This window comes from Magnolia sinica, chromosome 7, assembly GCF_029962835.1.
Source record: "Magnolia sinica isolate HGM2019 chromosome 7, MsV1, whole genome shotgun sequence".
In the NCBI taxonomy this organism is placed as follows: Eukaryota; Viridiplantae; Streptophyta; class Magnoliopsida; order Magnoliales; family Magnoliaceae; genus Magnolia; species Magnolia sinica.
Genome location: NC_080579.1, coordinates 5731299 through 5752512, shown reverse-complemented (window position 1 = coordinate 5752512; position 21214 = coordinate 5731299). Strand labels below are relative to the sequence as shown.

At 38.9% G+C, this 21214-nt stretch overlaps 1 protein-coding gene and 2 non-coding genes across 5 annotated transcripts; all 3 read right to left on the bottom strand.

The window, feature by feature from the left end:
- Window positions 1-1153: 1153 nt before the first annotated feature.
- On the bottom strand, window positions 1154-1237 carry LOC131252460 (small nucleolar RNA snoR114). The gene has a single exon (XR_009174479.1). It is a non-coding gene; the product is annotated as a small nucleolar RNA snoR114 (small nucleolar RNA).
- Window positions 1238-2520: 1283 nt separating this feature from the next.
- On the bottom strand, window positions 2521-2594 carry TRNAI-AAU (transfer RNA isoleucine (anticodon AAU)). The gene has a single exon. It is a non-coding gene; the product is annotated as a tRNA-Ile (tRNA).
- Window positions 2595-4250: 1656 nt separating this feature from the next.
- LOC131250937 (SAC3 family protein C) lies at window positions 4251-20855 on the bottom strand. 3 transcript variants are annotated; one of them, XM_058251341.1, is made up of 10 exons: window positions 20765-20855; window positions 20381-20674; window positions 18635-18735; window positions 17440-17661; window positions 14584-14805; window positions 14377-14462; window positions 13617-13713; window positions 6646-6738; window positions 6390-6544; window positions 4251-4852 (listed from the first exon to the last, which is right to left on the bottom strand). In XM_058251341.1, the coding sequence occupies exons 2-10, from the start codon at window positions 20607-20609 to the stop codon at window positions 4807-4809; spliced, it is 1251 nt and encodes a 416-aa protein (XP_058107324.1). In that variant the 5' UTR covers window positions 20610-20674; window positions 20765-20855; the 3' UTR covers window positions 4251-4806. The 3 variants fall into 3 exon arrangements, 2 of the variants coding, with proteins under 2 accessions (XP_058107324.1, XP_058107323.1); XM_058251340.1 differs by having other exon boundaries at window positions 20381-20807; XR_009173507.1 differs by lacking the exon at window positions 4251-4852 and adding an exon at window positions 13213-13311 and having other exon boundaries at window positions 6522-6544; window positions 20381-20816.
- Window positions 20856-21214: the final 359 nt, after the last annotated feature.

The following is a 21214-nucleotide window of genomic DNA, read 5'->3' as shown; positions in this document are numbered from 1 at the left end:
TGAGCTCTAGGGAGCCCGTGGTAATATATGTGCCTTATCCACACCGTCCATCCTTTGTTTTAGATCATTATAAAGCATAATTCCAAAATTATTGCCTAGATAAAGTTCAAGTAGACCACGACACGAGAAAAAAAATAAAATTGAGAATTAAACACCTACCATTAAAATTTTCCCAACCATCATCGAACTTCGGAATCAAGTTCATATTTATTTTTGTCCATCATCCATGTTTGTGTGATCTCATGAACTGATTTAATATTTAGTAATTAACTATTAAAAACTTTTTGTGAGCCATAAAAATTTTGAATCAAAGATGATATTTGTGTGGTCTCTTCGTCCAAGTCTTTTCAACCTTATAAACAGGTTGGATGGCAAATAAAAGTAAGCGGATGGGTTCAAGGCCTTACCTCAATGGTAGACTCTGATGAGTTTCAACACCAGGTCCAGGGACCGATACCCATTAGTGGTGAAATCTCACTATGGCGTGAGGGGTGTACATCGACTTGACTCAGCTCGAACTCGGCTCGGTTCGGTCAGCAGCTCTGGCCAGTTCAAGCCAAGTTTGAGCAGAGTTCACCTGTACATCATTTCTACAAACACATGGACTGCACCTTCAAACCACACTCCGATGAGTCATTTCATCAAACACTTGATGAGCAACATCAACATCAAAGTAGCTGAGTCACTGAACTGATTCAATTGAAGTTGGGTTCGATCGACTCGAGTCGAGCTGCGCCAGCTCGAACTCATTTTCAAGCTAAAACAATCAGCTTGGCTGGACTCGAACTCAGCTTCGAATCAAGTCGAATTGGGCTTTTTCGAGTCGAGACGAGCAAGCTAACCAAGCTAGCTGGGTTCATGTACACCCCTAATGGCGTGCGTGGGTGTGTGTCGGGTGCACGTGTAAAAAAAATAAAAATAAATAAATAATAAGTGGACCAAGGAGTTTTTAATGGTGGGGATTCAATCACCGCTGTTTCCTTTAAATGTAGTCTACCTGAGAGTTGGAATCATTCCCCAAAATGAGTAGACAAAATAAGGGGCCCCATGGATGTTGGCACATATATCAAGATGCGATAGGTGGGCCCCATCCCTCCACCCACCTCGTTGTATCAGAAAATGGCGGGCCCACATGATATTGAAAAAATCTAAAGAGCTCAGCAGCGCATGCTTCATCTGTAATTAGATTAAGTGACAGCACCTATGCGTCACACGTGCGCTAAGTTCATCACAGCTCCTGTTACTTTTATGGTATTCCCATTAAATAAAGGTTTTCAACTACACAAAACGTTCCGATGTGGGACTTTAAATAATTGAAGCAGCGGAAGAAAGCCACGTTGCCACTCTCAGGTTTTCTTTTTGCACGACTATTGTGATGATAGGACGAACGAGTGTAAAAAATGATACTCGGGTCAATCGTCCACAAGAGCGTTGTCCTCCTGTGTGAGGACCCTTTATTTGTAGGGCTGTCAATGGCCCAGCTGGGCCCGGTCTGAGGTCTGTCCAAGCCCAGCCAGAATAGTAAATCTTAAGCACAAACCCGGTTCAGGTCCTCAGCATGCCTAAACAAACTCACCCAATCCCCACTAAGGTTGCTACTTGGGTTCTGTTCGACCTGAACCCTATTGACCCAACCCAAATTTGGGTCCGGCTAGGTTAGGTTGTTAAGGTCCTTGGGTTGAGTTTGGGTTGAAAAATGTCACCCCAGTTGAATTAGAGGGCAAATTTAGGTTGGATTAGGTCACTCTAGGAATAATCACATGTATTTGGATTAGGTTAGTTCGAGTTGGGTCAGGTTGAGTTGGACATGTAAGGCTTTAGGTTGGGTCCGGATCATGTTGAAATTTGGGTCATGTCGATTGTGGGATGGGTCATTCGAGGTCATGTTCGACTCGGGTTTACCTGCAACTCGACCCAACCGGCTTGAGTTACGACCTTCGTCTCCACCACCCACGTTCGTATAAGAACCGGGCCGTTGTGCTCAATCATGCATTATATATGACAAAAGCACCTTGATATTTAAACAGACCTCATTAGGATGGGCTGATGGACTCTTCTACACAGCCCAAGCACAGCCCAAGGAATAAAAGGATGGATTTTAGGCTCGCCGTAGCCTCAGTTCTTAGAAGATGAGTCCAAGATGGACCGAAATGGACCAGGACCAAAGTTACAACTGAAAACAGCATCTGTTTGTAAAGCAATCTTCTCTGCATTAATTGCAATTTTCGAAGCACCAAAATTTACATTGTAATTAGATTTAGAATAGATTAATAAAAATTTTGAAGATTTAAAATAAACAGAAAAATCCATAATTGGATTTTGAATAGACTTAATAAAATGTAAGGAAATTTGAACAAATTTTAGGGGGAAAATAGCATATTGAAATTTGGATTTAGAATAAACTTAATTTCATTTAAGAAAACCTAAATTAAAAAGAGAAAAACAAAGGAAGTGTAAGAAAATATTGAAGAAATTAAAAAGATAAGAGTAAAGACTAAAGAAAGTGTGTGAAAAAAAAATTGGCCCATGCAGGTCTCGAACCTGCGACCTTCGCGTTATTAGCACGACGCTCTAACCAACTGAGCTAATAGGCCATATGCATGTCTCTCTAAAAATATTTTATACATCTATTCATGAACAATATGTGTTTTATATTATGTCCATCCGTTTTACCAATGATTGTAGGGCTATTTCATCATCTTTTTTTTTTTCTTCTTAAAATTTCTTTATTTTCTCCTTGTAATTTCTTCAAAGTTTTGTTTGATGCTATTAAGTTTATGGTAAAATCCAAATTTCAATTTAGTTTTTTTCTTCCCCTAAAATTGTTCAAACTTTCTCTTTTTAATTTCTCCAGAATTTTCTTACACTTTATTAAGTCTATTCTAAAATCAAAATTGAGATTTTCTGTTTATTTTAAATATTTAAAATTTTTATTAATCTATTCTAAATCCGATTTTGAAGGAAATTGCTTCACCCATTTTCGTCTTCTTTAAAAAAAAAAAAAAAACAATTATTAATAGTTTTACTCTAAATCAAATTTTGAATAGCTTTATTCTAAATCAAATTTTGAGTTTGTCTGTTTTAGTTAAAATTTGATTATCGAATGTAATTATTGGTACTAATGAACAGAAAATTGCCTTGGTGCAAATAAATGGCTGTTTTGAGTTATTTTTGCCGGTGTGGGTTTCCAATCCTGGCCCTTGCCCACTTTCATCTGTTTAAGGTAACACAATGCTCTAACCAACTGAGCTAGTAAGGCACTTAAGCATTTTGCCTTAAAATACATTTATATATCAAATAAAAACTCATCCCAGGAACTTCTCTATCATCAATTCATCATCATTCAGGACCGTCAATTCAAGCAGTCACTGATCAAATAGTTGTGATAATCCAAACAAAAATAATTTTATGAGATGCACAATCAAAAGTGGAACAACAGTGTGGTTAGACCTTTCATTGTAATCACCATGTATCATTCATTTGATCAAAGCAATTCTTGAGAGGTAGAGTAATACATCACCATGCATCATTTATTTGATTAAGTAATTCTTAAGCGGCAGGCAATACAAGTTGGTGTGTGCACAATGGACAGGCCAAATCATCATCGGGACATTTTTACCGATCAAATTAGAGCTTTCGTGTTTGCGGTCATCGATGAAGATCACTTATGATATCTGGTAACATGATCACTTATGATATCTGGAGTAACATGAATAAGGATGCGACAAGAGCAAATATGCTAATGCTTGTCAGGGAAAAACGGGCCTTTGTTCGGCCACCGATCGCTTGTCATCATGAACAGATAGCCTAAAACCCTCTATTAAAAAATAATAATAATAATAAATCGTATTGACACCATTAGTCAATTATCGTTCCTCTGAATGTGCCAAATCACTCATTCACAAACACCAGTTCATTAGTCAGAATCATATCTCGAGGAGATAATCCGGCATGTGCCATCAAAGTAGGGGCCACTAGGTGAACATTTGGGACTTGAAAGTGGAACCCACCGTCGCAGTTCCAAAACTCACTAGCTTGACTCCAACTCGGCCGAGTCAACTCGATGAGATTTCAAGCCATTTCTGTTGAAAACTCTTTGGTGAGTGTGACTGATCAAGACTGGACAAGACTCATTGAGTTGGCTCATAAACTCAGTTGACTTGAAACGACTCAACATGACTTGACCAATTCACTGACCCTCAGCACTCAAACATAGCCCACAACACAAGTATACTCCGCGCCCAAAAATATTATCTCACAAAATAATATACATATCAATTATTAGAATATCGAGTTGAATCATGAAAGGCCTTAGAGAGTCTTCAAGTGAACAACAACTTAGGTACAAACACAGCAGAAAATTTAAAAACATAATAGGCATAACATCAGAGACTAAATTTGTATAGCGCTTGCCCTCAATTCCAAAGAAGAATTCTACTACATTTAGTCCTCCATAGCCCAGTAACTCCCACTGTCACTAGAAATTCTAGGTCCGCTGCCATCATCGCTAACATCCGGAGCAAATAACAATTTCAAGTTATCAGCTGACATAGATCTACATCTTACAGTGCCACCGGAGGCAATTCCAACAAGTAGATTGACGCTGGCACCCACCAAGGCCTATAAATACACACTTAAAAGCGCCGTCACAATTACCAAGTTTGTACCATCACAATTACTAAAAGTGGTAGAGGGTGGGGTAATCTATCAATCAGGGTGGGGCCTAAATAGTGGCCCACTTGCGGTAATTCTTCAATGAATTAATATAAATCCAACATGGTGATGCAACACATTCTGCAGCTCAGCTCACTCGGTATTGGCAGCTTGTCTGGCGTCATTGAATGCAGCTTGCCTGCAACAACAGGTAATTAGGGGCATGATAAGGGCTGTCAGGATAATTATATCTCCTTGATGACCATAAACTTAGGGCCTGCTTGGCTGCCACTGAAAAAATAGTTCATCACATTTTATTTTATTGTAATTATGTATTAGCGATTTTATTTTATTTTTTTTTGTTTGGGGGGGGGGGAAGGATTAAAAATATAACCAATACTAAACTCTATGATTTCTTATGTGTAACTAAAGTTTACCAAATTGAGATGAACTCACTTTTAAGTGGCACCCAAACAGACCCTTAGAATATAGAAAGTAGCAACAAAGATAAAAGGAAAAACAAATGGGCAGTTTCACAATGTCATGTGGAGATAAATACTTTCATTTGTTTAGTTATAATAATGAATTCACCATTTAAGCATTATGAGTGCATATATAAAACTATATTGCATACACAATGTATGTATTAGAATGACACACATGATCCTACTCCTAACATACCACGTATTGGAGAAGTAGCATACTGCATACCTGTCCCATACCACTTACCAAAGATGAATAATTGTATTTATACAAGTTTTTTTTTTTTTTTTTGAAGGATAATGGATATTTTATTAAAGGCCCCGGCAAAAGCCAATGAGAAGGATACAAATGGCAACCGAACCTGGGAAAAACACAAGAAACAACCAACAATCCATGTTCTTCAAGATGGAGGCCCACTCAAAAACGAGGGCCAAAACATTAGCGATCAGCACCTTGATTGAGAGTGAAACATTACTGAAAAAACAGCTATTTTTGTCAGTCTGCGTCACCCACCATACTGCCAGAAGGGATATGTGCCAACAGGCCCTGTCCTTAATACCCAAGTCTCCTCGGAGCCAAACCCAAAGAAGATCCTGATGTTGCTTGGCATAGCCACGATGAGTCATGTAAATTATATAATATTGATACATAAACCTAATAAAAGATTAATATGCTTTAGATAGTGTATGCATTTTCTATGCTATAGTATATATTATTAAATAACGAAGGCATGCTTCAGTGGTACCAGTACCATTGTAGGAGCAAATGTGGCGCCCACACAATGTACGCAAGAGATCCAACTTGTCCAACAGATGCTTAAGCTCATGTTAACCCCAGGTATCAAAACTCAGCCCAATCCAACATCCATATGGGCCATAGCACAAGGAACAAGATGGGAAGGAACATCCACCCTTGATTTGCACCGGGGCCTGTTGAGTTGCAAAACAGTCTGATTTTTTGCCTGACCCTTCACAGGCCAGATGAAGGATCTGAATGGCCTGATTACATATACACACTACAGGTGGGCTCCCTATGACATTATGAGCCCACTCTCAACATGTTCCCTATGGTGTAGCCCACCTGAGTTTTGGATTGGGCTGATTCTTGGGTACCAGAGGTAACTTGAGATCATGCATCTGATGGACAGGATGGATGTCCTGAATAAATCACATGGGGCCACTTCTGTCCAGTACTACCATAGCTTATACCACCGGAACACACCCCTTAAATAATTCAAAAAAGAAGAAGAATACCTCTGCAATCTTTCCAAACCCAAGAAGCTGTAGTTTTGGAACCCCCCTTTGGGCAGACAGAAACCCGTTTGCTTAGTGGGCACAAGCTTAATTCCTGCTTCATCCGTGCTGGTTTCAAGCCCACAAGCATTGCATAAGGACTCCACTTCGGACTCCTAAAAGGTTCAGATGTAGATTTTCAAATTACAAATGGATCAAGTATGCCTATTGTCTTGATTGAGTAAAAATGATTCCAACAATTTGATAGAAATTGTACCTTCATCATCAAGAGTTCAGACAGGTGGGCCAGAGGGTATGGATGAAGCTTGTAGTTCCCGTGGTTGATATAAGACAATGCAATTGCACGAACCTTTTAAAGGCAATAAGAGAAGCATTTGAAGATGAGTATTTTTTTGTTTATTTATTCATTTTGAGGCCACAAACAGGGGAATGCTAAATCACATCTTCATGGGGTCATTAGCAATGTCCAGCTTTTAAATGATTGTCCATCGGTTTAATGACACTGGTGGTAGGCCATGATGCAAAAATCACAATGATTGATCCTAACCACATTATCAATATCAAGAAAAATGGATAATCAAGGTTGAGTGGAGAAACATGTAAAATCACGGTGTCTTCAGACTTCTATTCAATAGGACCCACCATGGATTTTTTATGATTCAAAAGAAGCACTTTGGTTAGATAATGCTAGCGTCAGATCTATGGCTCGTGAAACAGATAATTATTATAAAATGGCCAGCATTCAAAGAGTTGAGACCATCCAATCAGAGTGATTTTCGCACCATCGCCTGCCCCTAATGATAGGGAATGAGTGGACAATCTAAGTCAATGATATATATCCAATGTGTCAATTTAAAGCTTTGACACTATTACTAACATCCCTATGAATACATGCATACACATATGAGAAAAGATCAAATACAACTACTTGTACCGCAGGTTTACAATACAACTAGTTGCTTTGGGCATGTGGGACAGTCCAATTATCAATCTAGTCCACTCATTCCATAGACTATTAGTAGGCCACAATGCAAAAATACACCAATGGGATGATTGTGATCCTTTGAGAAGTGATAGCATGCACACTCCCCGAGGCACAAACAAATAGTCCCAAACGACTTGGTTTCTCCCTCTGCCATTTGATGGCCCTCAAATAGGCGCTAAATTGCCATTTAGCATTACATCCAAACTGGGCCTAATGAGAAAATAAAACAGTTCCAAGAAGAAAGCAAATGATTAAATAATAATAATAATAATAATAATAAACAAAAAAAAAAAAAAAACATGTCAGCATATCCAATCAATGCATGCAAGCCGCTGCTTGCATCTGAATTCGGCACATGATATTGTTAAACATGGCTTGTGCACAAGCCAGAAGGGATCCAAATCACAATGTGTATGATCGAGCATTTCTTCAGCCCAATAAACCATACAGGTTAGAGCCCACCCTTTGGGGATCCAAATCACAATGTAGTGGACCCCATGGTTGATGAAAGACGGCCCAAAGATCTCCATCAGAGAAGAAGAAGAAAAAAAAAGAGAAGGGAAGAAAAGAGAGAGTAGAGAAAGTTGGGAGGAGAGGAAAAGGATTTAGGGATGGAGTCTCTACTCTTCCCCTTTATATTAGAAGGTCATACCACTGTACAGGCCACCTAGGCTCAGATTTGTTTCTATGCTTGCTCTCTTGGTTATAGTGGTTTAGGACATGATAGGGATTTTTTCTTTTGTCATTAACGGAACTTTTGTTATTATTAGAAAATTCATTATATAAAGAGGGAGTGAGTGGGGGCATCAACCCTGAATTTGAGCTCCCCTTTCTTCTCCCAACCTTCTCCTCTTCTCTCTTTCTCTATGCTTTTACATGGTATCATAACATCCTTGTTTCTAAATTAACATTTTATTCCTCCTATTCTCTACTTCTGTCTCCCTTATCTATCTTTTGGTACTTCTCATGTCTCTTGTATTAAAAATCTTTTAAGGAACCTAGGGTTTCTTTCCTTCCTTTTATTTATTTATTTTTTTTTTGAGTCGGGGGCTTTTGTAATGGTCTGTGCATGAGTAGGTGAATGAAGTCCATATGATCCACCTCTCGTGTGGTTATTAGAAGCACGTGGGTTGGTTGCCTTGTTGGATACCGTGTTCATGATCATCTTCATTTTTAGCAGTTAGAAAGCATGGACGTGGGTAAGATTTCTCTTTCCAAGCATGGTATGCACACAATGTTTTAAATATCGATGATATCGGCCGATATATCCCACGATATATCTTGTATCCCTCTCGTGCGATACAAAACGCACAAGTAGTGCCGATATATCCCACATGTTCGATTCGGTGAGCATTTTCAATTTCGATCCTTTTTTTTGTTGAAATTATGTTAAATTAGTGTAAAATGGTTACAAATCCATTGGTTCTTCATGTTTTGCAAGAAAAATCATGGAGTTGGAGCTTTGATTTCGATATCCATTGGTTCTCCATGTTTTTTTCCGAAATTTTCCTTCAACCAACTGTCAATTGAGACCAATTTCAAAATATTTAGGAGAATTTGATGAAATTATCATCACACACTCTAATTTCGAAATCTGAGTGTAGGTGGTTCAATTTGGGAGAAATTACGGAAAATTCAAAATTTTTCCAATTTCTCCCAAATTGCTTGCAATGTTGCACTCCAAACATAAAATCAAGCATGAATGAGGACTGATCTTCTGATTTGTTAAGTCTTTGTCAAATTTTGAAAAATAAAAATCATTTTTTAATTAAAAAATTATTAAAATATTAATCTTTTTCAAAATTTACCTTCAACCAACTGTGAATTGAGACTAATTTCAAAGTATTTAAGAGTGTTTGATAAAATGATCATCATCACATATACTCTAAATGCTATGCATTCAATTTGAATATCGCTACATTAGTTCAGTTCGACAATGCATAACTTAGGACCCTATATAAAGAAAACCTTTATGTGAACTTTTTTTTCTGAGATATTATGATTTAAAAGTGTGTATTAATGTCTCTTTTTACAATCCATGAAGTTTCATTGAAAAATTCAACCATTTTCTCAATGTTTCCTCATGTTTCCCAAAAAGTGTGATAAATTACCCGATACAAGCGATATATCCCGTGCGATAACCGATACGGATCTGTATCCCAAGGATGCGATACATAACGCGATACCGATATTTCGAACATTGGTGTGTGAAGTGTACGAGTGGCTTGTTCGTCAATCATGTCAGCCCGTGTTTGTGCGAGACGTTTGGTATTCTCTTTTTCTCTTGTACTAATGGAGATCAAAAGTGATCCTAAATTTGGATTCATAATTCCATCTGATTATTTAAAGGTCTAGATAACCTCTACTAAATTAAATGAAACAAACAATCTCCAATAGTCTAAAAGTCCATCCAAGTGCTTCTAATGGCCAAAGAAAAATTAAGATATTTGACCATGAAGAAACTTGATGAGATTCTAGTACTCATGATCAGTGGACTCCGGAGAATGCTTAAATTATGACATAGTTGTCGAATAGTACGGAATCATCCATTGGTATGAATGTAATGTTTTTGGACACGACAAAGGGAGTGTGTGATACATTGTGAGAGATGTATTCATCTGATAAAAATATCTCTCGTGCATATTAGTTTTATGAAGAAATATTTGAGCTTCAACAAGGTGATAAATCTCTGGGCGAATGCTATTACCAACTCAAAAGAATGTGGGAGAAGCTGAATGTGTATCAGCCCCTTACTACTGATTTGGAGAAGCTACTTCAGCAACATAAAGAGTATCATGTGGTTGGGTTCTTATCAAGGTTGAAATGTGAATATAAATTGGTTCGTGCACAAATTTTTTGGTTAGCAAGGATGTGTCATCTCTAAAGGAGATGTATGCTCACCTCTAGCGTGCATCTCTAGGCTCTATGAGTGGAGCCAATGACAATTTAGCTTTAGCATCTTTTACTAGTCAAGGAAGTGTTAGTGGCCATGGCGACAGAGGTAATTAAGGTGGGCGAGACAAAATGTGAGGAGGTTATGGACCTGGGAAGTGCCCCCATTAAGGGCTCTCCCATTACTCGGTTCAAAGATGTTAGGATATCCATAAAAAGCCGACAACGGCTAATCAGACATCTTACATTGGAGAGGGCAATTGGCCTCATCCGGCTAGTTCTATGTCTACAACGCCATTGCCACGTATGCTTGGGGAAGAGGTTACACTAACTCAGGAGTACTTGAAGTGGTTGAAAATTTTGTAGAATCAACTTATTCCCACCACTTATGCAACTGCCACCAGCTATGGCTACATTTGTGACCTTAGGTATGGGCCATTTATGATCAAAGTCCCCCGCTCCATGGGTCACTGATTCTGGACAAGGTATTCCGTAACAGCCACCATTATTACCTTTATAATGCGGGCTATGACGGCTGTTACGGCCCCTGTAACGACTGTTACGGTCTATTTTTTTATTGGAAAAAAAAAAAACCTAAAAAACCTGTATCAGCCTCGTAATTGACCGTTATGGGGCTTTTACAACCTTTATAGGGAGCATAACAAGCCATTATGGGTCATTTTTTCTATTAATGGTCGTTACGGCCGCTACGACCCCATAGCATGTAACGGTTGCCACCGTTACCTTTATGTAATGGCCTTTACGGCCCCGAAACGACGGTTACTATACACCATGATTTCGGAGCATCTGCCCATATCACAAGTAAGTCCAATGTGTTTTCTTCCATTGATACATCGTTATCGAGTCCATCTGTCACTCTTGCAGATGGTACCCAACCCAAAGTATGTGAAATGGGTACTATTCAAACAAGTTATTTCCTTTCATTATCATTTGTTCTCTATTTGTTCCAAAATTTTCTTTAAGTCTTCTATCTATTAGCAAAGTCACCAAATCCCTGAACTACTTTTTCAATTTCTATCATTCATATTGTGTTTTCCGGGATCTAAAGGCCAAGAAGAAGTTATGGTCAAATACTCCAATGTGAGATACCTTATTAGCCCATGTTGCTTTCCATAAAGATCCCATTATTTTTCCAAAGAATGATTCGTAAGCCCACAATAAGTGCACTTCCTACACCAACGACCTCCTCCTGCTTCACCATGACCACCTTGATTGCCTCTACCACCACGACCACCACTTCAGCCTCTCGACCAATAAAGGTTGTTAAAGCAAGAGTTGTCAGTGGCTCCACTTGTAAAGCCAAGAGATACATGCTAGAGGCAAGCACACACTTCATTCAAAGGTGGCACATCCTTGCCAACTGATTCATATTCACATTTAAGCTAGATAAAACTTGGCCACACAGAACTTCTCTCATTGTTAACGTTGCTTTTTTTAAATCAGTAGTAGGGGGTTGATACACATTCCAATTCCCCCCACATTCCTTTGAGTTTTGAATAATATTCACTCAGTGATTTATCTCCTTGTTGGAGCTCGAATATTTCCTCGAATAACTGAAATGTCAGAGAGATGTTTTTGTTGGATGAATACATCTGTCATGATGCATCCTACGCTTCTTTTACAGTATTAAAAAACATTACATTCGCAATAATGGAAGGTTCCATACTATTCCACAACTATGTCATAATCTGAGCATTCTCTTGGATCTATTGAACATGCGTACTAATACTCTCATCAGGCTTTTCGATGGTCAAGTATTTTAAATTTACCCTTACAGTTAAAAGCACTTGGATGGATTTGGACCACTGAAGATAGTTCGTTCCATTTAATTTAATAGAGGTTACTTGAACCCCTAAAAAATCGATGGACTTATTAATCCCATTCTCGAATCACTTTTCTCTTCTATATAGGATAATGGACTAGAATATCTACCGCAAGCTTATACAAACATAGGCTGACCTTTCATGGCCGATGAACACCCAACTCATATGCTTTATATGGAATGCACACCATACTTGAAGAGAACATACGTGAGGTGGTGATCACGAACACTTCATCCCCTTCTCACGCACAAACACAACAAAAAGAAAAGGAATCCTACGTTTCTTAAAAGATTTTCAGCACAAAAAGGATAAGAGAGACCAAAAAATAAAAGAAGGAAAAAGAATTATAGGATATTAAGGGAGAAAGATCGATTAGATCAACAACAAGGATGCATTGGTACCATGTAGAATCATAAATTAAAGAAAAAAAAGAAGAGAGAAAAGAGACACTTGGGAGGAGAGGAAAAGGAGTTAGGGCTAGAGTTCCCACTTTTCCCCTTTACATTAATAATAAAGTCCAAAAAATACAAATATAATCTCACTAATAATGTTGATATTCCAAACAAATCCTATTCCAATATAAATACTAAATGTAAAAAAGAAACTAGGTGGGCCGTACAGTGGGATGGCCCACATCCACATCTATTAGGTGGGGGCCGTGGGGCCCACATCTACATGCATTAAAATTCCCTAACCACCCAACATTTTGTCCCATAATGCATCGTTGGTCATATAGCCATCCTAAAAAATTTCCCTTTCAATTTTAATGGCTTCGATCTTGCACACATGTGAGCCACAAGTGGTATAATAAAATTTTAAACTAAATTGCTATTACCATGGCTATGTAAATCAGTCGAGAAGTGCAGTGTGTGCAAGCACGATACTTGGACAAGTGCACATGACCAATCCCACTTGTGGCTCACACGTGTTCAAGATCTAAGCCACTCATTAAGCGGTCCCATGACGAAGATACTTGGGCCCAAAAACAGGCCTCTTTGCAAATCTGGTGGACCAAAAATGCATACTGCATGCCAGCCATTCTTCAGGTTTCTTAATGTCCATTTCTTTTGCACATGTGTGAAACACCTGATGAGCAGATTACCTAATTTTTGGGCCAGAGAATCTGGGCACTGGAGTGCATCATCAGCTTGTTCTTGCACATGTGTGCCACATTGGTATGCATGTGTGAGCTGCAAGAACCCTGTAAGTGGCACTAGCATAAGTCAACCTACTTAGCAGGGTTCAAATGGGTGAAATTCTGATGGTGATGGTTTTAAGAGCAATTCCTCAGCAGCTGGCACACCTTTCAAATATGGATGTATAAATACAATCCAAAGACAGAGCTAGGAAGCATTTGGGCATGAGAATATCCATGACTCCCTACTTTTGCAGATGTCACCAGCATTTTGCAGACAATGGATATAGCAAAAAAAACAAGAGCAAAAGGAAACATAGAGAGGCAGATTGAGTGAGGAAGTTCTAAACAAGGATACATCAAAATACAACCTCATTGATGAAAGGCTCTATAAGGAAGAATTGAAGATGAGATGCCTCTGCTGCTATGATACTGAAGAAACGCTTGTAGTTGCCCATTCTAGAGTGCCTATCACAAAAGATGAACAAAAATACAGAGATATTACGGTTTTGAATTCTGTGAATCTCCACTCGAGCTAATTCATGGATGACAGACTGCCATAAAATTAACTGAATAAAAAGACAAATGAAACTAGATCCATCAATGTTTTTTGCTGCTTTAAATTGAGAAGGGATAAAAATAAAGGAGAAGTTTAGACTGCAGCGAACATCCTCAAAATTACTCAGGCACTTGAACATTACTTGCAAGGTTAAGAACCAAAGGAAATTCCAAACAAAAATGCAGACAGCATTATCATGGGCAAAGCTACCAGTGAACTCATGCCCACATGTGTCATCATGACACGTATTGGAGGTCTTAGCCAGTCATGGGATGGGCCAACTTGTGATTCCTTGGTCCAAAAATTAGAGTAAACAGTTCATTTCATGGTACTGCAGGGAACTGAAATGGGTCCTGGGTAAATAGTTTTTAACTGTTCGTTTCTTTTTGTAACCAGTGAGCCAACTGATGAGTGGACAAGTCTAATTTCCTCAAAGGGAAAATACACAGTGGGGCACCTGGTGAGTAATTTGGGACACGCATTGCTTGCCACATTAACCATGAGCTCTGGCAAGTGCACTCATGCGGGCCCCTTTAACAGCACCCAATCCCACAAAGACACCCCTACTCTACCTTAAAAGACTCCGAGCAAAACACATTTCCTTCGACTTAATAACTGTAGAGGGCAGTTGCCGTAACCACAGAGATAGTGACTCCCCCTGTAAATGAATGTTACAGCAGTGTTGCACCAATCTCAGTATAATTATGTAGTTGACAAGAATTTAAAAAAGAAAAAGAAAACGAGGGGAAAAAAACACAACAATGAAGCCAGAGATTGACCATTGGTTGGCTGTTAGGAGCAAGATGCAGAAGTACATAAAATGAATAGAACTCGGCTGCATTCTTGTTAATGGAGCTGGACTTTTGATTGATGTCATAGAGATCAAAAAGAGATACAAGAGATTTCATGAGCTGCTCCATGTTCAGATAATGCAGGGAAGAAATATTGGAGTCGCCACTACATCTCATAAGCTTGTGGTGCGATATGATATGAAATTTAACCTGCATGATGAACAACACGGGTAGTAAAGTGATAGCATAAAACATGTAAATTACTGCATCTGCTAATATTGCTCAGATATGCCCAAATTTTCAATTATCTTCAGTAAGATCAACACATAAAACTAGCAAAAAACAGATCGAGCCTCTCTCTTGTTGTGGCATGCTGTTACTCTATTTCACATGTCAAGGATATCCTATCAATTTGATCCAATGTAGATCCCCATACAAACAGGCCTTAAATTATTCTAAAAAAGGAATACTTTGATGTTGCATTTTCCACAATTTAAGCTAGTTTTCTGCTTTGTACAATGCTTTGAATCATGCAATGAAACAATCAAAGGCATCACAGTATGTGCCACAATGTATAGTTTCTGCTCATATGGTAACAAAGTCATGAATTTAGAGAACGAAAAGAAAATACGGAGATTAGATTTAACGTAACAATCTTTATTCTTTATATAAAAATAAGCTACTTGAACTTAATAGCATTTGAAATGTCAAAGTCCACCAAAAGCATAAAATGATGAACTAATAAATATGCTACAAGTTATCAAACTTCATGTTTTTGAACTTTGAAATGCTTGGGTTCATTGAAACCACTAAATATTTTAATCACGATAAAAAGCAGATTTTTGACCATCCATTACATTGCAAACCATCGGAACTCAAGCTTACACACAAGGACAATACAGCAGATCCTTGCTGCTGGAAAACTGCTGGAAGGTTAACCCTTATAAATTGGAAATCGGTCACTGTTGGTCTTCCGCCCTACTCATGTCAGTATGTAAATTGCCAAACAAAATAATGCAGAAATGAAACAAGCGCAATGCATTTTTATTTATTTTTTTCTGGAATTACAATACCCCAGCCAAATAAAACATACCATCAGTTGGGTAACACTCTGCCAACTAATCAAAATGTTGGTCTAGGAATTTTGAAAATGTAACTAATGAATTTGGTGATGAAGTTGAGTAGGGATCTTCTCATCCAATCCCAAGACAGTGAGCAAAGCTTGTGGTGTAAGTACATAAATATAAATATCTCACGGACAAGCTTTAGACAGTATCTCCCAAAGCCAAAATACATATCTTGTCTAGACGAGTATTCTGGACATACGTGAACATTTGAGGAAGTGATCCTTCTAGCTGATTAGGAACAGGATATATGTGGCTGATTCCAATTAATCGGGATAAGGCTTATATAGATGGTGATGAACTTTCTGGCTGCTGCGAAATAGTCAACAAACTCCAATTTGGACAGACCAATGGTTCCCTTATAAAACAGCTAACATTCAAGCCCAACCTACAACCCCAACCTAATGCCACTACATCCCAGCTAATCCAACCAGACTGGACATCTTGGAACTCTCCTTTCATCAATTTCACCTGGAATCTCCACTGTCAGACTGCATCCTCCAAACGCCAATTGGCATATAGTTTCTACAGGATGAAAGAACCTAGGAACCCTCACCTAACAGTCAATTCCCAATTAAATTGCCTATCACCTTCTTTAACTGGACAACCATTTGACTACGGACAGACACCCCAATATTTGGAAAATGGCATCTAAATGCCCCGCAGCACCGGAAGTGCAACTCTTCCCTTGGATGGTTCTTCATCACCTAGCCCTAACCAAAGATACCCTTATCACAAAAAAAAAAAAAAAAAAAAACTCCTGTTGACCCATTTGCCCATCATGCAAACAGATCTTAAGAGCAGCTCCCACCTGGTCCTCAACTGTCAATGCTCACAACTCATCTGGGAACATGGGAAGAGCCAACTCAACCAGATCTGAACCAGTATTCATCAATCCCATATGCATCTTGTGAGTGGCACACTTCCGATTTGGGTGGGGGCAAGCTCAAATTCTCTGGGAGTCCATCTTTCAATAAACCATCAGGAACCTAAACAAAGAAAGTAAAGCAGAATATCTGATTCAATGCATCAGAATTAAGGTTGCCACATTTCGCAACTCACTGTCCCCGAAACGTGACTTATTGGTAGGAGAAACGCAATGGAATCAAAACAACTGAATACTATCTCTGGATGTCTAATTCCAGTGCAATGGGATTTCCATAAGCCGCAATGCTGCAAACTGAACTTCAATGGTTCCTCCCAAGAAAATGAGGTGGATGGTGGTACTGGGGGCATTATTTGTGATCATGCAGGATGCTCATAGGAGGCTTCTCCTCTAAACTCTTCACTGCTCAGTTTATCTTCAAGGAATGCTCGGCAATTGCCCTGGGCATTGTCCCAGCAAGGAAACTTAAATGAAGGGCCTTGAGATTGAAGGTGACTCACAGCTAAGTATTCGCTATCTAATAAATCAGGAAACACGAAACACGTGCTGGAAGGTCAGTCATGCACACAACTCTTCTGGTTGTATAATGCACGGCCCTTTATCAATGAGATTACTGTTTTGGGGGGGGGGGGGGGGGGGGGGGGGTGTGAAGAGAGACTGGAGCATCTCATCACCGTGTAAGATTCGAAATTGAAACTTGAATGTGAAATTTTCAATTGAAATATGGTTTTATATGGGTAACCATTTTCTGAAGTGGAAGCTAGATATGTGTGCTAAGCATAACAACAATATCTGCAACTACAAGATACAGGAATTAGTTAAACAGAAATGTACCATTTCCTCATACATGTGAATCGATTGATCACTAATGATGTTCTGCATGCCAAGATCTTGTCGAATCGATCTTGTCCTATCAAAGACAAAGTCATGAACTACTTCAAATGGTTGTTCTGAAGAGTCCAATAAGTTGAAGAGGTACTTCAATGTGTTTCGTAACACTGGGAGAGGCCGCACGTCTGATGCCTGCATATCCATGGTAGACATAGTTCTGCAAAACTAGTGACAAGGATGTTACGTGAACTGTTTTCTGCATCAATAGTGCAGGAATAAAATACAGGACCGTGTATTACAATGGGAAAAAAGAGAATACATGCATATTCACACGTATCAACATGTTAGCTTTGCAAAAACATCACCAGTTCAGAAGTTCAACCATTTAAAAAAAATGAAAAGTTCCCTGTACGAGCTTTACTTGAACCTATATATGAATTGAAAAGCCATCATGCAATGGATATGCACAAATAAATAACAAATATGAGCCATGTAAACCAACCATCGTTGCCATGCAGCCAAAGGCTGTCTATCCAATATAATGATGAGACTGAAATAATATACCATAACACGTGAAGAAAGAAACAGACAACACCCCTGTTTTGGTTGAAAGTTGTAAGAGTCAAATACTGAATGTAACACGACTTCCTCTCCAGTCGTACATGAACAGGAATTAGTTAGTCATGTCCGTCCATTGGAAATAAGGGGATTTTCTCCGCAACAGCACATGAACCAGTAAATTAATTAGCCATGTCAGTATACCGGGAATCATGCAATTTTTCAATTTTCTCCACAGCAGCATAGGATAAGTGTCCTGGAGCTCTCTCATCTCTCTCCTTTTTTGTTTGTTTGTTTATGCATGTGTGCGTGTGAGTGCGTGTGTGTGTGTGTGCGCGCGCGCACGTGTGTCTGTGTGTTCTCATTAATAAATTTAGTATTCACGTAAGGAACTAAAATTGCCCCACTGTCTCCTGTCAAAAAATCAAACATTCATAACATACTTCTCCAACAGTACCTCTAGTAACAATCCAACACTCCTTTTCTTCTTTCTTTCTTTCCTTTTATTTATTGTTTATTTATTTATTTGTTTATTTGTTTATTTTTGGATCCATTCCATATTGCTTCATAAATGTGAAAACAGAATCCTCAAGAAAAGTTTCATCAAGATAGGAGAAAGAAATGATATTCATGACCATACCTTTTTGACAGCAAGGGTAGAAGACGTTCTCCCTGGATTCCCATTTAACCTCTCGAACACAGATAAATCTCTGAGTCGCTCACGTTGGGCTCTTTCCCTTGCTATTATCAAATGGACACAATCAGCAAACAAGAAAATGTAAAATAGCTACTGGCCTTGGGGCCCATTCGGTGGAGGGAAGACAGGACAACAAAAACCTAGGCAATTCAGTACAGCGATTCTTAAAATTTCATGTCGACTTAAAATTTCTAAAATCATGATATTGGACAAATTTCTAAAATCATGATATTGGACTGATTCTGAATATTTCATTGCAACAAAATCAGACAGCTTTCGGTTGCCCCAACAAATTTTATTAAGAAATCTGTGTAATGATTAAAAAAAGTAGTCCATCCAAATGGTTCTTAAACAATTATCCAAAACTAAGAATCTTTGAAACTTCATCACAACTTTCCTCATCGACAAATCATAGGAAATTATCAAAACATCAATTCAACCGTGACATTTCATTGAGGCTGTGTTTGGTTTCACCAAATATCATGAAATTTCATGATACAATATTTGGTGCAATCAAACACAGCCTTACGTAACCAAAAATCTCTATAAACTAGAAAGTTCACATATTCTTTAAGACAGTGTTTTGATTCAGTCACAGTGAAGTATATCCTACACCGTGGATGGGTCCGACGAGCAGACATGGCCATATGATAGAACCATCCATCTGGTGGCACAGCCATGGATAAGCCGCTGCTCCAAAACACACTGAATGACCCTAAACACCAAGCATTGAATCTTATCTGCTGATTGTGGACCTTTTGACCATTTGCTCTCAATCATCAACTGAATGCCCCCACTTGATGGCCAGGATCATCAAGTTGGTGTGGTTTTCAGACTGCTATCCATCCATAGCAGTGCCCACCAGATGGGCAATTCCAATCATCCGACCGCAGAAGCATGTGGGCCCCATCCAAAAAAAAAAAAAAAACACTAGAGAGGAATCTTATTTGTCTAATGTCCAAGTAATTCACAAAACAGAAAAATAATGCTAACATGTAAATAAAATACCAAATAGCATGATATAAATTTTGTTCAGCACATAACGGAGGAATACATGGTGAACATGACAAAGATCAGGCCCACTCATACAGTGGGCCCCACCAAGAACAAAGCATGGACCAAAAATCAGGATCAATCTACTCAAACAAGTCAAGCAAATATCAACTATCTTGCAAAGAGGGCATGCGACTGGGATCCAACCTCCGTCGAATGTGGAACAAAACATCTCTAGTGTACACATGGCACTTGTGCCGGATATCAGGACCGTTAATTCGGTGGGCCACCACTTGGATAAACCATATCCCACAACAGGCATCCAGTCAGTTGCCAAGGGATGGTCGACTCAAGAATTCAACATTCAACAACCAAAACCCACAACAATCGGACGGTTAGATTTCTCCAATCACTGCAATTTCTTTGTACACAGCCCATCAACGCATCAGACCGCCGGTCAACTGTCCCAATACACATCCACGCCATGTGTACTCCTGGGGTAGCATTTGATAGAACATTAGAACTTCAATCAGGCATCACAGCAGCATTCTTCATTTCGCAAAACAACAATCATCTTCCACAAAATTGCAATAATACCTCTACCGATCGACTGGATCACAGCCATTGAAACCAAAAAGAAAAAAGAAAAAAGAAATCGAATTTTGAAGAAGATGGGGAAAGGGAGAGAGGGAAAACCTGGGCACATGTCGGGGCAGGTTCCGATTACGGAGGGAAGATTGCAAGAATCTTCGCCTTCTTTGATCCTCTGTTTGCCAGTGGAAGGATTACGGTTGTAATTTTCTGGATTTCTAGAGGCATTTGAGGGGAATTTCGGTCGTTGATATGTGGAATTGGCAGATTGAGAAGAAGAAGAAGAGGGAAGATGAGCTCTTCCCGCTTTCCAATCTCTGCGTCTCCTCTCCATGTGTTACTGTTTTACTCTGCTTCCATCTCTCTGCTATTTGGAACTGTCTAAGGAAGAATAACAGTCTACGGAAGAAGAGTGTGAAATTACCTTCATGCCCTTTCCTTTAATGCTTTTCACATAAAGTTGTGTATGGAAGGAGAGTGTGAAATTACCTTCACGCCCTTTCCTTCGATACTTTTCGTATAGAGTTGTCCATCGAAGATTGGCATGAAATCACCATCATGCCCTTTCCTTCGATGCTCGTGAAGAGTGAGTGCGATGGATGATAAGCACTCAGTTGAAAGTTATCTATAAATTATATAATTTTTGTGTAAAATATTGGTGCGAAATCTAATTAGCTCTTTTGGACCCGCTCACTTGTATAAGTAACAGACAAGAAAGACTCTATTAGAGTAAGGAACCTTTCGATGCTTAAGTCAAAAAATGAATATAAGTCTAGTTGAGTATTGAAGATTTATGGTTAAAGATAGTACATATCATTCACCATTAGAGGTACTTTACTTATAGCTTTAAGAGAGGTAGTGGCGTACAGGGAATCTCCTTACTTAGTAGGTGCATATTGAAAATGGATTCAGATCCCGAATTGGTAGGAAAATCTTCCG

Excerpts from the sequence above, each read along its gene's own strand:
- LOC131250937 (XM_058251341.1), bottom strand. The coding sequence starts at position 20,609 with ATGGAGAGGAGACGCAGAGATTGGAAAGCGGGAAGAGCTCATCTTCCC. Across the intron at positions 17,662-18,634 it reads CTACCCTTGCTGTCAAAAAG|TTTTGCAGAACTATGTCTAC; the intron begins GTATGGTCATGA and ends CCTTGTCACTAG. Across the intron at positions 14,806-17,439 it reads TTCACATGTATGAGGAAATG|GTTAAATTTCATATCATATC; the intron begins GTACATTTCTGT and ends TTCATCATGCAG.